At 35.9% G+C, this 21,942-nt stretch overlaps 2 protein-coding genes across 4 annotated transcripts; both read right to left on the reverse strand.

Moving 5' to 3' along the window:
• Positions 1-599: 599 nt before the first annotated feature.
• On the reverse strand, positions 600-2,075 carry LOC122721504. Its single transcript, XM_043949346.1, has 2 exons — positions 1,079-2,075; positions 600-1,018 (listed from the first exon to the last, which is right to left on the reverse strand). The coding sequence occupies exons 1-2, from the start codon at positions 2,073-2,075 to the stop codon at positions 600-602; spliced, it is 1,416 nt and encodes a 471-aa protein (XP_043805281.1).
• Positions 2,076-4,846: 2,771 nt separating this feature from the next.
• On the reverse strand, positions 4,847-17,859 carry LOC110607446 (protein SLOW GREEN 1, chloroplastic). 3 transcript variants are annotated; one of them, XR_006348260.1, is made up of 5 exons: positions 17,113-17,859; positions 15,570-15,716; positions 11,054-11,134; positions 6,685-6,830; positions 5,315-5,452 (listed from the first exon to the last, which is right to left on the reverse strand). XR_006348260.1 is itself a non-coding variant. In XM_021746559.2 (4 exons), the coding sequence occupies exons 1-4, from the start codon at positions 17,755-17,757 to the stop codon at positions 5,267-5,269; spliced, it is 1,059 nt and encodes a 352-aa protein (XP_021602251.1). In that variant the 5' UTR covers positions 17,758-17,858; the 3' UTR covers positions 4,847-5,266. The 3 variants fall into 3 exon arrangements, 2 of the variants coding, with proteins under 2 accessions (XP_021602251.1, XP_021602252.1); XM_021746559.2 differs by lacking the exon at positions 6,685-6,830 and having other exon boundaries at positions 4,847-5,452; positions 17,113-17,858; XM_021746560.2 differs by lacking the exons at positions 6,685-6,830; positions 11,054-11,134 and having other exon boundaries at positions 4,847-5,452.
• Positions 17,860-21,942: the final 4,083 nt, after the last annotated feature.

Consider the following 21,942-nt stretch of genomic DNA (forward strand, 5'->3'; position numbering starts at 1 on the left):
ACATAGCCTTTGCTTTATTGATCCAAAAATGTTGTCCTCCACGTATCAAAATAATGGACACACTGGAAAATTATTTTTCAACCATTGTAGTTATTGGCAACGCCCGAAATCCTTTCATCATGCCATTTAGGGATTCTGCTATGTTTGTTGTCATCACGTCATACCTCTGTCCACCATCGTGTGATCTCGTCCATTTATCTAAATTTATCTTCACTGCCCAATTGTATGATTCAGGATGCACCTCCCGAATATTGTTCATTGCCTCGTAAAACTTTCTTTTCTAACTTTCATTTGCTGATATATATGAAAGTTCATCAAAGTTAAATTAGCATAAGTTAAAAGTGACATTAAATTTTAAAAATTAAGTAAATTTCGTATTAAAACATGATACATACCTGTCTTGCGCAACGCTTCCTTTATTGCTGTATTTTTGAATGTCTTATTATAATTACTCAAAACATGTCTGATGCAGTAACGATGATGACCAGCTGGAGGTTGCCACCAATCTTTCTGCATCGCTTTAGAATTCCAGCATGGCGATCTAAAATTATACACAAATCTTCTTGATTGGTCACAAAGATCCTTAAGAAATCAATAAACTATGACCAATTGTCACCGTCCTCCTTATCAACAATGGCAAAAGCTAATGAAAATAGTTGATTATTTTCATCAAGTGCGGTTGCACACAGTATACACCTGGTGTATTTTCCGTATAAGAATGTCCCATCGATTGAGATAACAGGTCGGTAATGTTTAAATCCCTCAATCGATTGCTTAAAAGCCCAAAACATATGGTCAAATACACAATATATCGGATTTAATCGCTCATTTATCCAATGTGGATTATCTTCAATCATGTATACTGTTTCTGGGTTAAAATGATGAAGAACAGTCATGAATCTACGCAAACGACTGTATGATTCATCCCAACCCCCATAAAGCCTTGCAATTGCCTTCTGCTTAGCTTTCCAAGTTTTCTGATAAGACGGCTCGTACCCAAATTTATCCCTCACTTCAGCTTGTAAGGCAGTAATTTTTATATCGGACTACTGTTCAATTAATGCAAAGATGAATGAACAAATGAAATTTTCATCCAATTTGCTATGGTTTTTCGTCAACTGATGATTTGTATATGTGTGCGGTCCACTGTATCTCGTAATTTTCCATATATCCTCTCCTTCTTTCTTGGATGGTCGAAGCCTCCATGCACACCCACTGTCTTTGTCTTTGCACTTTATGGAATAAGTTTTCTCTCTTGTTTCATGGTAACAAAATTGATGATGATGTATTAGGTAATATTCTTTTGCAGCCGCAGCCACTGCATCTCTCAAATAAAATATCATCCCAACTGAAAACTCTTTAGAAGGATCCCAAAATGAACGACCTTCTGACTTATCATAAGGATCCACCCTAAGCAAATCGAAGTCTATTTCTGCATATGGGGAAGGATGAACAACAGTCACAATAGAATTAGAAAATTGTGTGTTGTAATATCGAGACTCACTCCCACTATCCTCCTGACCATTATCATCATCATTATCCTCAGTAGACATCCATGAATCATCGTCATCCTCGTTCTCATCCTCTACTGTATCAGATAAATTAATTGACGGCCCTGCAAGACTATCAGATAAACCATAATCATCAACTACATTTTGCTCTTCACATTGTTCATCATTTGATTCTACAGCAGTTCCAGATGGACCAATATCAGCATCCTCATTTGTAGTATCAACACAACGAAGTATCTTAACATATATTTCTATACCAGGTATACCACCAATTTGATACAAGTAATTAAACATACTAGATACATCATCTTCACCCCATATCTCCATACATTCAAATTTTAAGGATCCATCCACAATTGTAGGCTTTCTAAAACTAATTATCTCTATAAATTCATTATTCTCAGATAATCCAATTGCACGAGCAATTTTACCGACCAATTGATTAAAACTTATCCGTTTACCCATTGCAATAATCTTCGAAAAACCTCCATCATAATCGTAACCATTACAACTATTTATAATATTACCATCCCAATAAATATTAGCATATGTAGGAACTGCCATTTCTCTGATAAAAAAAAATTAGAATAAAAATTAATTTGTACTCAAATTACTATATACATAAAAAAATTAAAATTTAGAATATAAAATATTTAAAACTTACCGGCGTTTCTTTTTTTGTGGTCGAATCGATACAAGTAGGGATGGCAACGGATCGGGTATTTTCGGGTACCCGATCCGACCGAACCCTAATAGAACGGATTTGGGTAGTTATAATCGGGTTTGGAATGGGTTCGGGTTTTAAAAATAATACCCGTTGCGGGTTCGAATCGAATTCGGATTTTATGTACAGGGTACCCACTACCCGAACCCGTTTATATAAATAATTAATTTAATATAAAAAATATATTTTACAATAATATTTATAAATTTTTTTATATATTTATATTTAAAAATTTAAATTTAAATATTCTTTAGAAATATTAAATTTTTTAAATGAAAATTATTAATGAAAAATATCTTTTATATAAATTATTAATTAAAATACATAAGATTAAACGGGTTCGGGTTTTATTCGGATAATAATAATCGGGTTTGGGACGAATTCGGATAGTTTAAATTAATTTTTAATCGGGTTCGGAACGGGTTCGGATATTACTAATATAAATCGGGTTCGGGTTCGGGTAGTTTAATTTTCGCGGGTACCCTACCCGTTTACATCCCTAGATACAAGTAGATACAATAATTTTGTGAAATTTGTAGAGGGGAATAAATAGCTTATAGAATGCAATTTGCTGAGATAGAGTGCAGATTTTGGGTAATTTATAGAGTAGTGGGTAGGGTAATTTATGTAGATTTTTGGTAATTTATAGAGTAGTAGGTGGGGTAATTTATAGAGAGGCAGTGATGGTGCCGAACTAGCCGTTGGGAATAAATTGTGCAAGCAGGACCACATGGCTCTGCATGCAGAGCCACGTAGTCCGAAGCATGCAGAAGAAAAGTGTTTGGCACTTATAGTGCCGAACACTTTTCTCTTGCATGCAGTACCGCATGCAAAGTACCGCATGCATCTGCATACTCTGCATGCGGTACTGCATGCAGAGGAGCCACGGACCGCACAGGAATTTGTTCGGCAGTGATGGTGCCAAACAAATTCTTATGCATGCAGGCCTGTACCTGCATGGAAAAAAAAGCCTGCAGTGCCAAAGAGTTACGTGTTCGGCACCCAAAGTGTCGAACACGCCATGCGTGCAGCCACGGGAGCAGATTAATCTACTCTCGTGGCAAGGAACAGCTTGTTCGACACCTATGGTGTTGAACAAGCTGAGTGACTGGAGGTTCGACACCCATGGTGTCGAACTCTCTGTTGTTCGACACTATGGGTGTCGAATACTGCCGAACACGCTGGGCTGACACACATGATCTGAAAATATTTTTTGATCCTGCATTAATTGATAATTATTTTTTGAATTATGCATGATTTGAAAAATTGCTTGTCAAATTCATTTTAATCAAACAGACCCATGCCCCCTCTAGTTCTACTTACTTCTTGAGGTTCATTCGTAATTTCTCAAACTTCTAAGATATCATCTTAAACTTTGTGCTACGCTCCTTAGCCTTTAGTTTCATATAGTCATCCTCATTCCAGAAGTTTGCATCAAATAAACCATGGGCCTTCCTTTCGATCTTCTCTCTAACAATTTCAACGATAGACTTGGGCTTTTTAGTTCCGTTAACCTCTTTCAGTGGGTTGCTTGCCTAATGGCTTGCCTAATGACTTGAAAATTTTGGCCATCATCTCCTCCATCTCGCTGTTGGGGTTTCATCAAGCAATTTCTTAAGTATAGTCTTGGTCTCTTCCTTCTCATATATCATAGTGGCAAGCTAGTCTCAACTTAGGCAGGCTTCTAACTTTACTGGGCTTTCAATCAATGTAGTCCTTTTCAACCTAGCCTTCAATAATATGCTTACCCTATTAAACCGTAAGACAGGGATAGAAGCACTCCTGGTCAACTTTGGAGCTATGATGGTTGTAAAACTTAAGGGATTAATATGCTATGCCATGATATCAATGATGCATGAATGAATCTTTTCATAATTTGATTTTTCACATCAATTAGGATGAATTGTGCTTAGATTTTCAACTATATAAATAGGAATAAGAAAAAGTGAGATAAAGATAAAAAGAACTCAAGTTTTATTGATGATAAATTTTGGATATTATAAAAAGAGCTCTAATGAACTTTGATCTAAAGTTTTACGTAGTTCCTATTTATTCAGTTGAATATTCTCAAGAAGATTGTCAATACATAGGAATTCAATACAGAGGACTTCAAAGATTGAGTTCACCAATGGCTCTTCTTTTGCATTATTTTGGTCTTACCCCTTAAATTTCTCCAAGTTTTTTGTTTAGAAATTCAAGTTGTGCATTTTATCCACTTCTTTTATTACGAGTACATTCTTAACTGCTTTTTATCCATATTCTTCTTGCATTTATCATGGTAATTCTTACTTACCGACTCTGTTATGAACCCAAGACAAACACGTAAATCTCTCAATATACAAATTACATGAAATCCACACATTTGTGTCTTGATCCATGATGGACCAGGTATAGGTAATCTTTTTCCAAATGAATAAAGGTTAGTGTAACATGATACAAATGCACATGTATGATGCATGAGATTTTTTTTTTTTTTTTTTTTTTTATGAATATGTGGACTATTGATTCTTGCATTTAAAACTCCAGAAAGAACTTTCACAAAAAAAAAAGAAAAAAAAAGAGAGAGGGAGAGAGATACCAGATCCACCGACAAATGACTTTCAAACTTGTGAAAAAAAAAAAACTTGTTTCAATGGATTTGAACTAACTCATCATCATACACATCCCTTAAAAACATTACTCCCAATTGTACTGTTCTCATCCTAAAGAGCCCAACTAGGAACCAGGGATTCTGATTTGCATCGTAGTATTACAATAGATCACTGATATGCATCATCTTCAACGTGATTATCAATCCCAAGCCCTTGGTCAATCGTATTCATAAAACTGTGATGCGTGTTGCTATTAAAATTATAGTCTGACCAATGAGCTTCGGCTCGTGTACTGAAATCATCTGCAGGATTGAGATCTTAACTTACCCACTCTAATTGGTTCACAAGTTTCCCATCCCACTAATTATATTTACAATGGGAAGCAACATTCTAGCTAAAAACATTAAACAGTGCAGTACAACGTAAGAGAAGCTGTTGCTTCACTTCCTGTATGAGAATTCAGTTTCAAACTCCTCCTGAAACTGTTCCTGAGACTCGGTTTTTGCTGCCAATACAACATCATCAAGAAATCCTCTCTGCGGAAATTCTTCAGGCACAAGACTCTTATATGTCTCAAACCGTTCTGCAGCTTCGTTTTTTCTATCCAATAGACTGTAAATTATTCCCTGCCACATATTCCAGTAGAAAGTATTAGTTCTCTAATCTTCATCTATGTTTAGTCAACTAAACCAGCGCATAGTAAGGCACTTGGTCAGCATTGTTCATGGACATCTAGCCTTTCCGCAATGCTTACTGTTCTCTTATTTTACAGTAAACTTTACTGTTTTCTTAAAAACACAGGACAGCACCAATTCTCTTGATTTGATGAAAATACTCTACTATAATGAGTATTATACAGTACAAAAGTATCTCTATGTATATACAAGTGCACCTATTATAGTATGTCTAAATACAAAGAAAACTATAAGAATACACTAGAACCTCATAAATCTACTAGAACCTACTTAACTAACTATCTAACGGTATATACTAATATCCCCTCAAGTTGGATCAAGGGGCAAGGCAACCAGATGCAACTTGAGGATAAAAATTGGTGTTGTGGAGTGAGCAATGGTTCGGTGAAAACATCTACGAGCTGATAAGCTAATGACATGTAGATAGGAGCAATAAAACTCTTTTGTAACTGTTCCTTGACCAAGTGACAATCAATGTTAAAGATGCTTGGGGAAAACAGGGTGTTAGCTACATAAATAACTGCTCAGTTATCACACCACAAAGAAATATGAAATTGCACATTAACTCGTAAATCTTTTGAGTGTATATAAATTCATAGAAGTTCACACACGACAGCTCCCATACTTCAATACTTTGCTTCAGTAGAAAACTTAGAAACTGTTTTCTGTTTCTAGATCTTTTTCTTGATCTTCCAACTAATAAGAGAGTTTCCTAAAAAAACACAAAACCTAGTAATAGATTGCCTACAAAAGGAACAGATGACCCAATCTGCATCACAATAAGCTGAAAGATGAGACAAGTTAGATGTAGTAAAAAAATATAATCCTCTAGCTGGATACGTCTTAAGATATCATAAAACATAGTTCAGGAAGTAAATCACCAATAGAAGGATCAAGATTCAAACCTTTAGGTAGAGGAGTGGAGGCATTTTTAACATGTAACATATCGGTATCACTTAAAACATCAAAAATAAACTTTCTCTGACTGATAAGGGTGCCAGATGCAGACCTAGTGATTTCTAAACCAAGGAAATATTTCAAATGTCCAAGATCTTTGATGGTAAATTTACAATGTAAAGAACATTTAATTTGATCGATGACAGAAATAGAAGTACCAGTTATGATCACATAATTTACATAGATAAGCATAACAGTATAGATACCATTAGCATCCCTCGTGAAAAGACAATTATTATGTACTGACTGGATAAAGCCTGTCTTAAACCATAAAGCGACATTTTCAACAAGCAAACTTGACCTGGACTAGCTTTTGAATAACCTGCAGTAGGCTGCATGTACACTTTCTCTTCTAAAAAACCAAGTAGAAAAGCATTATTGATATCAAATTAAAAAATAGACCAATGTTTAGAAGTAGCTAAAGAAATAAAAATTTGAATGGTAACAATCTTGGCTACAAGAAAAAATCTATCTTTAAAATCTAATCCCTCCACTTGATTATATTCCTTAGCCACTAAACGAGCCTTATATCTATCGATTTCCCCATTAGGCTTGGTCTTAACCTTATAAACCCATTTTGAACCAATGGCCTTTTTGCCTTTCAAGAAGTCAGTAAGCACCCAAGTTCCATTTTTTTTCAAGAGCTAAAAACTCATGATGCATTGTCTCAACCCAATTAGGATCAACTGAAGCTTGAGTGTAAGTAAAAGGTACATGACTGTGAGAGATTGTGTTGAGGTAAGTATGATGTGAAGGTGTAAAGTTAATAGACAAATCAAGATTAGAAGCAGTGGATAAGTGATTCACAACATAAATCTTTGCATCCATGATGGTTTATTATGCATTCTGGTACTCTTTCTTAAAGGTAGGAAAGGAGGAATGACCCTTTCTTCTGAATGTGCTTGGAAAACACAATCAAAATGTGTGGGAACCTGATCAAAACCAGAAGAAAAACTCGAGGTATCATCAGGTAAACTCATTGGGAGAACTAGAATCGAAATAGAAGGCTCCTGAGAAGAATGATTTTGAAAAGGGAAAATAGACTCATGGAAAAGAACATCTCTACTAATAAAGATTTGTTTTATGTCTAAATTTTGTAGTCTATATCCCTTTTGAGTATTAGAGTATCCAAGGAGAACGCATTTGGAAGATCTAGGATCAAATTTATCTTTCTTAGGACTCTGATTGATAGCAAAGCATAGGCAACCAATAGTTCTTAGGTGATCATAAGTATGTAGTTTGTTAAATAAAGCTTCAAAAGGAGTTAATCAAAACTAAAGCTTTAACCAGCATTCTGTTAAAAATGTAAGTAACTACCAATATACACTCAGATCAATAAGTTTTTAGGAATTGAGCTTGGAATTGAATGGCCCTACCTATATTGAGAATATGTTTATGTTTAATTTCTACTATACCATTTTGTTGAGGTGTATGAGGACAAGTGGTTTGATGAATAATTCTGTCAAAAGAAAATAAGGAAGCACACTTTTTTAGTAAGAAATTATCCTCCATTATCATATCTAATATTTTAATTGTTGTGTCAAACTGTGTTTTGACATATTGAATGAAGGAGGTCAAAACAAAATATGTTTGGTTTTTAAACCTAAGTATATAGGTCCACGTTGCTCTAGTTTTATTATCGACAATGGTTAAAAAAATCTAGCACCAGTGATAGAGTGAACAGAAAAGGGTCCCCATAAGTCTATATGAACAAGGTCAAAATGATTAGCAGTGATACCGTTACTGTTATGAAAAAGGTAATCTAGATATTTTAGTCAGACGACACAAAGCACACATGTGACTAGCATCAACAAATTGCTTAAAAACAGGTATATGAGACATTTTATGACAAGAAGAGTGCCCTAGTCTAGCATGAATAATAGAAAATGGAACCTTTGTTATGGAATTTGTAAGAGAGGCAGCTATTTTATTACTATTATGAAATTCAGTGGGATTTACAATGAGATTTGAAGCAATCACATTATACACAGAATCAATATAGGACTGAATGGTGGAAGCAGAAAAATTATTATTATCTAAAATGTATAATCCACTTATTATTCTTCCAACGGCTATAATAGATCTAGTTTTCTGGTCCTAAAAGAAGCAATAAGATAAATACAATTGTAATGTCACATTAGTATATTTAAACAATATGGATACAAATAAAAGATTCATGGTCAAATCAGGAACAAGTAGAATATCAATTAACTTCATGTGAGTATGCAATGCAATGGTTCCAATGTGTGAGACCTGTGTGGAAGAGCCATTTGCTAAATGAATAGTTATTGGTGCAGAAATAGAAAAGACAAATATCATATGATGTTTATGTGGTGTGGCATGATCTGATGCGCTAGTGTCAATAATCCATACCCCTATTTCAGTTATCATAGCGCAACAAGCAAAAATTGAAGAAGAAATTTATGATTGAGATAGAAAGGGTTGAGGTTACTACCAGAACAATAAGATGGATGATAAGTGTAGTCTGAGTGTGAATTGACTGTATTTACTGCAGCAACTGCTTTACCTATGATTAGCCTGCTCATCTCTTGCTGCAGTAGCTCAAGCTTCGCATTAACTTCTTACATTTTGTTCAATTTAGTAGTGACTAATCCAGTGTCTGCTATTGGTATTTTCGAGACCAATCCTGCATTGTGACCTTCGGCATGTGACATATAAGCTGCATATCTTGGTTTGAAGGTCCCTAGAATGGTGAAGTGCTTGTTCTTATTCTAAAACCATTCTAGATAACCGATTAGCTTGAAGCATCCAGCTCGTGTATGTCCATCTAGGTTGCAGTGGTCAGTGGCCTTTTCTCGCGTCATATTTCCTGTATTTTTGCCAGTTGCTTTGAACTTTCGAGATTTCACTTGCAAAACCATCGAGAAGGCTTTATTCACCGTCAGTAATGGATCCAGAAGTAATACTTGACTGCGGATCTGATCGAAGGCATTGTTGAGTCCAGAAGCAATACTTGACAGCATACCTGATTGAAGGCATTGTTGAGTCCCATAAAAAATTGCATTAGATGATCGTCGTTGTGAATTTCTATTGCGAGCTTCTTAGATCCACAGCTGCATGGAGGTATCGGCACAATATTGGCTAATTCGTCCCACGGTTGTTTCAATTTATTGTAGTATGTTGTCACCGAGAAATTCTCTTGGGAGATCAACACTATCCTTCGCTTAATTTAATAGATCATCGGTCTGTTGCTCTCACCATAACGTTCTCCTAATTTGATCAAAAGTTCTCGGGAGTAGTAGCGTAGAGAAAGCTTCCAACCAGATCCTTTGAAATAGAGTTGAGAATCCATGATGTTACCATGTAATCGCATCGTCTCCACTTCTCGTAGTCTTCAGATCCATCTTCTAGTACAACGAATTTTCCTTCAACGAACGCGAGCTTATTCTTGGCACTAAGAGTGATTTTCATCGCTCGACTCCAACCTTTGTAATTGACGCCATTCAGTTGAACGGAGACGAGAATCATCGCTAGATTGTCAGAGTTTTGTAGTGTTAAGGTGTCATCAATGATCCTCTTAGGGATGTCTTTCGTCGGAGCTGATTGGCTCTGCGACCTAGCAGAGCTACTCTCTTCCATTTTCTTGTGCTAAGGGAGGTTTCTTCGATATAAGAGAGAAACTAAAGAACCTGCTCTGATACCATCTTGATTTGATGAAAATACTCTGCTATAATGAGTATTATACAGTACAAATGTATCTCTAATGTATGTACAAGTGCACCTATTTATAAAATGTCTAGATACAAAGGAAACTATAAGAATACACTAGAACTTACAGGAATCTACTAGAACCTACTTAACTATCTATCTAACGGTATCACATCAGCAATGGCAATTATTGCTATCTTTTACTTAAATAGCATGTCTTTCAATTAGTAATAAAAAATCTCCATTCCTAATTCACCAAGGACATTTCTTGCTACACACTATTCATCAACATTTCTTGCTGCCACAGGCAGTCACAAAAAGATATGCACAGAAAGAAATTCATCTAGTGTGGACTTACGAGGCTAGAGTGGAACTCTAGTAATAATTCCTATACGGAAAATAAATATAGTAACACATCAGTGCTAGTTGGCTAAAAGTAGAAGGGAAAGTGTATCTTCATCAAACTACAACCAAGCTCTAGTTGCCAACAAAAAATTTGACCAAAGATAAAGTGTTTCAATAAACAATTAAGGTAAAATTGTAATGTTAAAATAAATTCCTGGCCACCAAACTTTTTGACCTTACGAACATTGAAGGTACCAAATTATGTCAAAATTACCAATTACTAACACTAATAACACAATATGTTAGATCCCCTTGCTCATGGATCTATAGAAGCTGGGAGAGGGAAGGAAAGAATTGAGAACATAGAGATGAAATAGAAGAGAAGAAAGAATAGAGAATAGAGAGAGAGACTAAGTAAGCAAGAGAAATTGAATTGCATCTCTTATCTTGAATGCATGAAAGGTATAACTACTATCTGCCATGTATCATCACTGGATATAACAACTTAACTACTAATCTACTAAACTCTAGCCTAATCCCAATAATTGGAAATAAAATTACCTGGCAAAGATAAGGGCGAAAGTCTCGAGGATTCTCATTAACCAGATCTTGAAATTTTTTCAAGGCTTCATCCAGTTGCCCCTGCATATTCAGCTAATACGACCATTAGATATTGTTAGAGCATGAACATAATATGTACATAATTATAGGAGATTACATAATCATAGGCTAATTGATTGATAAAGGATTATTAGGAGTTGTTTTAACAAGTCCTTATAATATGTACATATACTCACTTACTTCAATGGAGAAATATACTGAAATTGCCCAATAATTCATTATCTTATTACATGGTATCAGAGCCATTCCTGTAAAGATTTAATTTTTTCTCTTCCGTCAAGTTTTAAATTTTTGGAGACTTAGGGCTCCTGTTCTTTTGTGTTACCTATCTAGGATAATATTTGTCTCTCACCGTCTACCTAGGGAGGACGCCAAAGTTGTCTTGTAGCCCCCTTGTCAGATCTATGGTTCGTTTGTTGTTTGGGTGTTGGGTAGAGGCGGGTTTTTGTTATACTGTTCACTAGGTTAGGTTTTGTTATCTTTCTTTAATTCGTTTGAAGGTATAAGAGGATAGGATTTTGGTTAAAATGGTTTCTGACAGTAAGACCCATATTATTAAAATTATCCCAACGTCTTCAGTAGCGGCTGAGACAGATAAAACGTGTTTTATTTCCTCTTCATATAAATGGGTCATTGACTCTGGTGCCACGGATCACATGACAGGTAATCCTCATATTTTTACTAGATTTCGATCTCATAAAGCACCTTCTCCTATTATTATAGCTGATGGATCAACCTATAATGTTGAGGGTTCTGAGACTATTAAACCTACTCCTTCTATTACCTTATCATCTGTGCTAAGTTTACCTAATCTTGCCTTTAATTTAATCTCTGTGAGTAAACTTACCAAAGACCTAAATTCTTGTATTTTCCTTTTTCCTGATCATTGTCTCATTCATGATCATTGTCTCATTCAGGATCTTGTGACGAAGCAGATTATTGGTAAAGGACATGTATTTGGAGGTCTCTACATTTTAGATGCATGGGTGCCTCAGTCTGTTGCCTGCTCCAGTGTCATGTCTCTGTTTGAAGTACATTGTCGGTTAGGACACCCTTCTTTACCGGTTTTGAAGAAGTTATGCCCTCAATTTCATAAGGTATCTTTATTGAAAAATAAGTCATATCATTTTGCAAAACATCATCCAAGCTCTAAGTCCTAGAGTCAATAAACGAGCTGAGTCTGCTTTTGAATTAGTTCATTCAAATGTTTGGGACCCATGCCCGGTTGGATCTAAAACTGGATTCAGATATTTTATCACTTTTGTGGATTACTCTAGAATGACTTGGATTTATTTTATGAAGCAATGTTCGGAAGTGTTTTCTCATTCTTCTGCCTTCCGTGTTGAAATCAAAACTCAATTTAATGTTTCTATGCAAATTTTGCTAAGCGACAATGCTAAAGAATATATGTCAGAATCATTCCAGGCTTATATGTCTCAACATAATATACTTCACCAATTGTCATGTGTTGATACACCCGCTCAAAATGGAGTAGCTGAAAGAAAGAATCGACATCTCCTTGAGACTGCTAGAGCTCTGTTGTTTCAAATGCAAGTTCCTAAGCAATTTTGGGCCGATGCTGTCTCTACTGCATACTTTCTCATTAATCGCATGCCCTCCGCAGTACTAAACAGTAATACTCCTTATAATGTCCTCTTTCCTAAGAAGCTATTATTTCCTCTCAAACCACGACTGTTTGGCAGTACTAGCTATGTTCGGAATGTCAGACCTTACGTGACTAAACTTGATCCTAAAGCTTTGAAGTGTGTTTTTTTGGGATATTCTCGCCTTCAGAAGAGATATCGGTGTTACTCTCCAAACCTCAACAAATATCTGGTCTCAACAGATGTAGTCTTTTCTGAGCAAGTTCTTTTTTATCCTGTTATACAAACATCTCCTGATCAAAAGGATGATGATGAGTGGCTCATCTATAGAATCATATATGATAATGGGACCTCTTCGAGTATGTCTTCTGATGGTAACATTCCTTCTAATACTCAGCCTCCTGTTAATCGTCAGTTGTTCAAGTTTACTCTCGGAGACCAGTACCTGATGATACATGTCCTGCACCAGAATCTTCTTCGCCATCAGATCCACCACCAAGTGACCTTGACCTCCCCATTACTCTTCGTAAAGGTAAACGACAGTGTAAATCTATCTATTCTGTTGCTAACTTTCTGTCTTATGATCACCTATATCCTTCTTCTACTTCCTTGATAGTCTCTCTAAATTCCATTTCTTTGCCCAAGACAGTTAAAGAGGCCCTGCCTCATTCTAGATGGCGTGATGCAATGTTTGAGGAGATCAAGACTCTAGATGAAAAATCATACTTGAGAACTAATTGATTTACCCTCTGGCAAGAAGGCTGTGGGCTGTAAATGGGTTTTTGCCATCAAAGTCAATCCAGATGGCTCCATATCGAGGCTTAATGCCCGTCTTGTCGCTAAAGGTTATGTTAAACCCATGGCGTTGACTATTCTGACATTTTTTCTCCTGTGGCAAAAATGACCTCAATTCGCTTGTTTATCTCCCTAGCTGCTTCTCAGCATTGGCCTTTACACCAATTAAATACTAAGAATGCATTTTTACATGGTGACCTCCAAGAGGAGGTGTATATGGAGCGACCACCAGGGATTCTTGCTCAGGGGGAGTATGAGAAAGTCTGCCATTTAAAGAAATCTTTGTATGGTTTGAAGTAGAGTCCCCGTGCATGGTTTGGCAAGTTCAGTGAAGTTGTTCAAACATTTGATTGAAAAAATGCAAGTGTGACCATTCAGTCTTCTATAGAAATTCAGATACTGGTATTATTCTCCTTATTGTATATGTTGATGATATTGTTATTACAGGGAATGATAGTACAGGGATCTCTTCTCTCAAAAACTACTTGCATGCGAGTTTTCATGCTAAAGACTTGAGTCAGCTTAAGTATTCCTTAGGAGTCGAAGTCTTGAGGAGTAAAAAAAGAATTTTTCTGTCTCAAAGGAAGTATGTCCTTGACTTACTTGCAGAAACTAGAAAGATGGGAGCTAAACCATGTAGCACACCAATGATTCCTAATATATGTCTTATAAAAGGTGATGGAGACCCTTATGATGATCTAGAGAGGTACAGGAGGTTGGTTGAAAAGTTGAACTACCTTATGGCGATGACTCGGCTAGATATTGCTTTTGCAGTAAGCATTGTAAGCTAGTTCATGTCTGCACCTACGGCGAAACATTGGGCCGCTCTGGAACAAATTTTATGTTATCTAAAAGGGATTTCTAGACTGGATATACTCTACAGATATCATGGGCATACTGCACTTGAGTGTTTTTCTGATGCTGACTGTGCGGAATCCAAAAGTGATAGAAGGTCGACTACAGGCTACTGTGTATTTGTTGGAAGAAACCTGGTGTCTTGGAAAAGTAAGAAGCAAAATGTGGTATTCAGATTCAGTGCCACGTCAAAATATAAGGCCATGGCTCAATCTACTTGGGAGATTCAATGGATAAATCATCTGCTGAAGGAAATTGGTATGGATGTTGCATCACCCGCGAAATTTTGGTGTGATAATCAAGCTGCTCTTCACATTGCTTCCAATCTAGTATACCATGAACGGACTAAGTATATTGAAATTGATTGTCATTTCATCCGAGAGAAAATTCAAGAAAATTTAATCTCCACCAGTTATGTGAAGACAGGAGAGCAATTGGGTGATATACTCACCAAAGCTTTAAATGAGCCTCGAATAGAATATCTTTCTAACAAGTTGGGCATGATAAATATCTATGATCCAACTTGAGGGGGAGTGTTAGAGTGTGAACATAATTTGTACATAATTATAGGAGATTACATAATCATAGGAAATTATATAATCATAGGAAATTATATAATCATAAGCTAAGTGATTGATAGAGGATTATTAGGAGTTGCCTTAACAAGGCCTTGTAATATGTATATATACCCACTTACTTCAATGGAGAAATATATTGAAATTGTCCAATTATTCCTTATCTTATTACAGATATAAAGCCTCTGTTTATCATGAAAACATTTGCTATATTTTCTAGCGTTTGGGACACTCAAGAAAATTAGTCGACAGAAAATATTTTCCTAGTCAAAGAAAAAATTAAGCCATTTTTATTCACTTTGAAAATCTTATTAACATCTACATATATAAATTTGTTAATATATTTTATTTCTTAAATTAAATTTAAACAATGGAAAATAATTTACCTTGTTGGAAAATATTTTATGTGGAAAATATTATTGACAGAAAATGTTTTCCATCAAAAATATTTTCTAAATACAAGTTATTTTCCACAAATAAAAGAACTATAAACTCAATTTTACTTCTTGATGATTCAACTTCAATCCTAAGAAAGTATCAATGCAACGTAAACAAATATGAAGACAGTAACAAAGAGTAACAAATTGAAGCATGTGGCATTTGAGCAGATATACTGCTGGAACTCACCTTCACAAGATGCATTTGTGCAATTAGAATTCTGACGTTTCTCTCCTCAGTCACTCTTTTTTCACGACGAGCAACTTCCAGAGCCTTATTCAGCATCTCAAAGACAGTCGGACCTTCAAAGTTTTTGTGCATTACCATTGCCAGACCCTGCACAAAGAAAGTATATTTTTCATTCATTCAGAAAGAAAAACCCTAAAATGAATTAGGCATTTATATTAACAAAGAACCGTGATGGTGAATGAAAACATTAAAATATTATATAGGCAAGGTGCTGCAAGGCTTCATGAACGGGATAATCATTTGTAATTATATTAAAAATCAGTTCATGCTTCAATCCTGGAGCAAATTTCAAGATCAAGTAATCTCCTAACAGGAAAACTCTTGTATTACCATCTAAGAAATTTTGATCCAAACAAAAGAATAACAAAGTATTAGGCTATTAGCCTGCAATATGTCTTTCACCATGAAAGCTGCAATAAAATGACATATCACTATTTGCTGCAATGAATAAAATGATTCAAAAGCAAAATCCCAATGATAATAAAGTGTGACACACTTCAGATTCGAAATTGCAACTAGAATTTCCTATTTTTTTTATCCTGTGCCCTTGCTGATAGAACCTAAATAAATCTAAAGGTATGTTTGGATGGGGTGAAGGAAGAGTAATTAATGGAAGGGAAAAGGCGGTAAGGAGGGGAAAGGGTAAAGAGGTATGTCTACAAAAATGAAATGGTGATAAAAGTGCCAAAAACTTGAGCTAGTGCCAACAACTTAAGATAGTGCCCACGAGAGAGATTTATACGATAATGAATACTAAACTAAACAATAAACTTGTTATAAAGTGATGTCTCACTGAATCCCAAAAGTACAAAGGTAAGCAGTTTAATGCAAAATTTTGTTTTTTGTCATGTAACTTATACTACAACTATCCACCAGGTGGTACTGAAGCCACAAGTCATATATATACATATATGATAAAATAAGAAATTGTCGATGTGAACCTAGAATATTAAAGGTGCTGGTTCCAGGCCCCCGCATGGTTAGAGAATTACAAGTGGCCCATCTCATAAGTAACCAGAAAAATCTGTATTATAAACTAAACTCAGAATAATATTTCCAAATTCCAATTTATTGACTTCCTTACTTCAATTTAGAAAACTGGGCACTTTTCCAGCCAAAATGTATCTACTGAGAAACTATGTCATTCATAATCAGGAAAAGAAAATGTAAGGCAGAAAAGAGCATCACTGTGGTTCAGAAATGAAGTATATAGTAACATCTATATGAAGCAATTGACTCTTGAACAAAGCATTCATTCTCAGATAATTAATTAGCCTCAATAAACTGTTAATTTCCATATCCAAATAGAACTCACTTAAACCGTATAGCTTGAAACAAAAGTTCTCGTGTTGGTTTATATTATCATAACGTTATATCGAAAGCAAAAATTTTCAATTTTCTGCACATAATTACATTTCTTGATTTCTAAACGTTGAATAGTATGAATAAACTGAAAACAAATATAATAGTTCAAGAATCATACGTGCAAAGCTCTAATAAGAAGAGGCCTCTCTTCCAATATTTCCTTGAACAAACTTTTAGCTTTACTCAATTGACCCAGCATCTCATAACATAGTGCCTCCAAAAGCCTCCATTCTACTTCCTCCGGATCAATATCTATCAATCTGCCCACATACTTCAAAGCTTCCTTGGTCTTTCCTCTTCTTATCATCCCATACACAACCACCTTCAACGCCTCCACATTCTTTGGCTCCTTCTTCAAAACTTCTTCAAACATCTCATCTTCACTTTTGCCCACCTGGGTATCCTTCTTTTCCTCTATATTTGCACTCGATTCACTCGTTTGACAAGGTATTGCCAAACTCGGCTTAGTATTATAACCGAAACAACCCATGAAAACAAATGCCCCAACAAATGAAATAAGCAGTTTCTCACATAAAAATTTAGCCAGGAATCCATTTCCCTTTGAGAGATTTGAATTGGGTATACGAGGAAAAGGTGATAAAGGGAGCTTAGAGGAAATGTGAAGTTTTACTCGGTGAAATCGGAGTTGGTGTAGTATGTGAACTGGGGGCTTTGAAGAGATGGGGAGATTATGGTTTGGGAATTTAGGGGTATAAACATGTAAATGAGAGTACAGAGGAGAAAATGTTGTCATTGAACCCATTTTGGTTGACGCCGATCGGAAAAAGGTTGGAAGAGTCCTTTCCAAACTCAAAACCCTCAACAGAGTTTAGGGGTTTAGTTTTTCCTTACCAGTTTACCGGTACAAATAATTCTTTTTTAATTATTGTTCTTTCAATTAGCCGAAATTAATTCGATTCCAAGTGGAAATAATATTTTATTAATAATATGAAGTTTTTTTTTTTTTTAATTTGAGGATGTTAAAAAGGTTAAAATTCACCCGCAAACTATTCAACGGATTAGGAAAACTAAATTTTAATTTTTTATTTTAAATTTGTTTTTAAATTATTATTAAAAAATTAAATAAAATCAAATAAATTAAGAAGATTACGGTTAATATTCTAATAAATTTATTTTACCTATAATATAACATTAAATTTCTAGCCATAGCAAAATTTATTATAACTAACTTTTGTAACTTATAAAATTACTAATTAGGAGGCACTTCAAATTTTATCAAAAAATAAATTTTAATATTCTTAACATCTAATGTATAATTCAAGTAATAAATAATTAAATCAAATCAAATGAGTTGAATAATTGAACTAATTAAATTAAATCTGTAAATTTAATTTGATTTTTCCATTGAAACTAAAGATTGTTGGCCCTTCATTTAAATGGCAAAGTTTCTTGTTCGCCATTTTTAAAACTTAGCTTTAATGGATTTTTGGAGTTACATGATGAGCTAGAGATTAATGATACAAATTTTAAAATTTTTAATAAATATAATATAAGAAGACTTTACCATTTGAAATTTGAGAATGTTTAAATAAAATTAATGTTTAATAAGTAATTAAATTTTTTATGTAAAAAAAATGAAGAAATAACTTGTAATACCCGGTTAAGCTCCAGAGTCGGAATTCCAACGTTCCGACAGAATCTCTGTCGGAATCTGGAATCTTGAAGCCAAAACTTTTAAAAGGATAAAATAGCGTTTTCATAAAATAAATTTGAAATTTTTCTTAATATGTTTTCTTTTAAAAAAAAAGGAGTTTTATAAAGGTTTTAAGATTCGACCGAACCTACAAGTTCGGCTACCAAAGGAAATTTTTCCAGCCACCTATAAAAGGCTTTTAGTTCGAAAACGTGAAAGCTCTTTCTCTATTTTTGGACAGAGGTAAGTCCATACTCTTATCCAGACGTTTTTGCTTAAATTACTTCAAATCTCTTAGAAAATTCATGAGTTTTTACTTTATTTTTGAATATTTGAGTTTAGATTTTAAGTTTTAACCTTTGAAAACCTTCAGAAATCGAGTTTCCTCTTCTCCAAGTCCTGATTGCTGCGTTTTCCATGTTCATCAAGAGGTGAGTTCGATCCTTACTTTTCTTATGTTTTCTGAAGGTTTTAAACCAATATTACAAATCGTTAGGGCGTGCGTGATTGATTATTCTAAAGTTTTAAAGTTTGAGTTAGTTTTAATGATGGATGATTTTCTCTTGGGATTTTGTTGATGTATGTTGAGATTAGAACAAGTTTTTGAGGTTCTTTATGCGTGTTAAGTGTGTATGGTAGTCTTTAGGCTGTTACATGTAAGTTTGGGCTTGTTTCTTGGCTATGAGCATAAGGTAGAATCGGGTTCTGCTTTCATTTTTGCTTTCAATTCACACACACACACATTCACATAGCCACAGTCTTCACACACATTTAGCCACAATTTTTCTTTTTCTGTTTTGTTATGCTCTACTCAAACACATAGGCTATGGTTGAATGAGCTTTCTTTCCATGACCCCATTGATGTGATGACTCTTTAAACCTAAGTTGAATCAATTGCAGTGAGTTGTATTCATTTTTTGAGAATTTCCTTTTGAATTAAATCTTTGAGCTTGCTGTAATACCCGGCTAGAGTCCGGCATCGGAATTCCTGTCGTCCGGTGGAATCCAGGATGTCGGAATTCTCTAGATGGGTAGGATTTATGTTTTTCTAAAGTCATGTAGGATGTTTTAATGTTTAAATTTAAATGCAATGAGTTTTGAAAGAAAAGAACCAAGGCAGAAAAGCCAGGTTCAGCCGCCGAAGGTGAAAGTTTGGCCGCCGAACATGCATGGCTTTTGGTTTCACGTTAGGCCGCCGAAGGTGGTCTGGCCAGCCACCTATAAAAGGCCCTCAAGCGGTGGAAGGATAAGCATCCGCCTTTTCTTTCACTTTTCAGAGGTGAGACCATCTCTTTCTTGGAGTTTCTTCATGTTTTCATTAAATCGTGCAAAGATTTGATTGATTTTTATGTTATTTTGAAGGGTTTGAGCTAAAAACTTGACTTTTGAAATGTGGAGCGTTTGAAGGAGAGTTGCTCCAAAACTCCACGTTAGGATCGTTCATCTTCTTGGTTTCAAGAGGTAAGTGAAGATCCTGAACTTGTTTTGAGGATTTATGATGGTTTGATGAGGTTTTGGGAGAGAGTTGCATGAATAGGGTAAAAAGAGAGTTTTTGATGATTTTGTGAGAAAAGCTTGTGTATGTGTTATGCTTTGCTGTTTGTTGGGGTTTTTAGGTAGTTTTTGACCCCTTTGAGCATATACTTGGGTGTATGCATATTGAGGTATTGAGGTGGTTGAGTTTGAGGAAGATTGGTGCAGTTTGGCGAGAGGCAGAGCAAGTTTCTGCCTTGCTGATGAACTCAGGTTCGGCAGTCGAAGGTACATTCGGCCGCCGAACCCATGAGGAGGTGGCTTCGGCTGCCCAAGCTTGCTCCCGAGCACTCAGACTTTCGGCTCTGGAGGGGAGTTTCGGCCGCCGAAGGTTAGAGACTTTCGTCTCTGAAGTGCCTTTCAGCCCCCGAAACTTGCCCCCGAAAGGGTTCGGCTGCCGAAAATAGAGATTCGGCCGCCGAAGGTGCATGAGTTTCGGCTCTGGAGAGGACTTTTGGCCGCCGAACCTGCCGCCGAAAGTGTCCTGTCCAGCCTTCCTTTGCATGCTTTGCATGGATGTTTGAGTGAGTATCAGGGGATTCTTGGGGAGTTTAATAGAGTTGTTCATAAGCTAGTTTGGTCCCTCATTTGAGTCCACCTGTGTAGGCACAGACCAGAGGAACCAGAGAGAGCAGCAGTGAGTACTGCTCCAGAGTTTACAGAGCCTGCAGAGTCAGTCCAGATAGCCAGAGGTGAGTGGAACTAAACTTACTACTCAATTTAATTGAGACATTGAATGCTTTGAGCATATTTCATGCATCATGATTATGCAATAGGGTGAGTGCATTAGAATCCACAAAGATGTTGCATTGCATACTTATTTGTTGATGTGGGTGAATGCTGAATGATCCAATAGTTCCAGACAGGAAGTCCAGGACCCCATTCTACGGCCTGGCAGGTATAGGAAAGTCTAGGTGCCCAGTCTACGCCTTGGCAGGTATAGTAAAGACCAGGTGCCCAGTCTACGCCCTGGCAAATGGTAAGTACAGGTGTTATATACACGTATACATATACAGTACAGGAAGACCAGGACCCCATTCTACGGCCTGGCACGATACAGTTACTAGGACTATGTGGTGACAGATTTACCCTTGATGTGGATTGTCTATGATATGATGCATTCCATAAGATCATGTTTTAATGATTTGTTTTACTGTTCTACTCACTGGGCTATAGAGCTCATCCCACTCCCTTAACCCCAGTCTTGTAGGTTCAGTGTACAATGTACAGGGGAAGTCCAGCAGAGTATAGGAAGGGAGAAGAGTTTTGTAATAGAATAGTGTGGACATGTACGATTAAAGAGATGTAACAATTGTGTATAACGTTAGAATCGTGCTTGACTTAGTTATTTTTGTGTTGTATATCTTTTGTATACATGGTCTGTTTATAGAACTGTTTTACAGAGTATGTGAAAAACTAGGCTTAACAGGTATGAATTAACCCATCTAGAGCAAGCTCTAGTTAGGGGTACAGAGTACAGAGATAGTGCATGCACAGGTTAAGTCTTGGTCCAGAGAAAAGTTTTATTTTCACAGAAAATGTATGACCATGTATGAGATTTTACAAGTACTCAGAGAGTATAGCAGGCTTGCTACGGGTTCTGGCGGCCTTAAGCCGATCTGAATCCTAGCGCCGGTGACGGTCCATTTTGGGGTCGTTACAGATTGGTATCAGAGCCCTAGGTTCACATGATCGGACCTATAGAGAGAGTGTTGGGCTCATAGAGGGTAGAGGAAGTCAAGCACAATAGGGAGTCATGTC

This window comes from Manihot esculenta, chromosome 13 (assembly GCF_001659605.2).
Source record: "Manihot esculenta cultivar AM560-2 chromosome 13, M.esculenta_v8, whole genome shotgun sequence".
Taxonomy (NCBI): Eukaryota; Viridiplantae; Streptophyta; class Magnoliopsida; order Malpighiales; family Euphorbiaceae; genus Manihot; species Manihot esculenta.

Coding starts and splice junctions, on each gene's coding strand:
- LOC110607446 (XM_021746559.2), bottom strand. CDS start 17,757: ATGGGTTCAATGACAACATTTTCTCCTCTGTACTCTCATTTACATGTT. Junction 11,135..15,569: donor CACAAATGCATCTTGTGAAG/GTGAGTTCCAGC, acceptor CTGAATATGCAG/GGGCAACTGGATGAAGCCTT. Junction 5,453..11,053: donor TTCGCCCTTATCTTTGCCAG/GTAATTTTATTT, acceptor AATATGTGGCAG/GGAATAATTTACAGTCTATT.
- LOC122721504 (XM_043949346.1), bottom strand. CDS start 2,075: ATGGCAGTTCCTACATATGCTAATATTTATTGGGATGGTAATATTATA. Junction 1,019..1,078: donor ATTGGATGAAAATTTCATTT/GTTCATTCATCT, acceptor CTGCCTTACAAG/CTGAAGTGAGGGATAAATTT.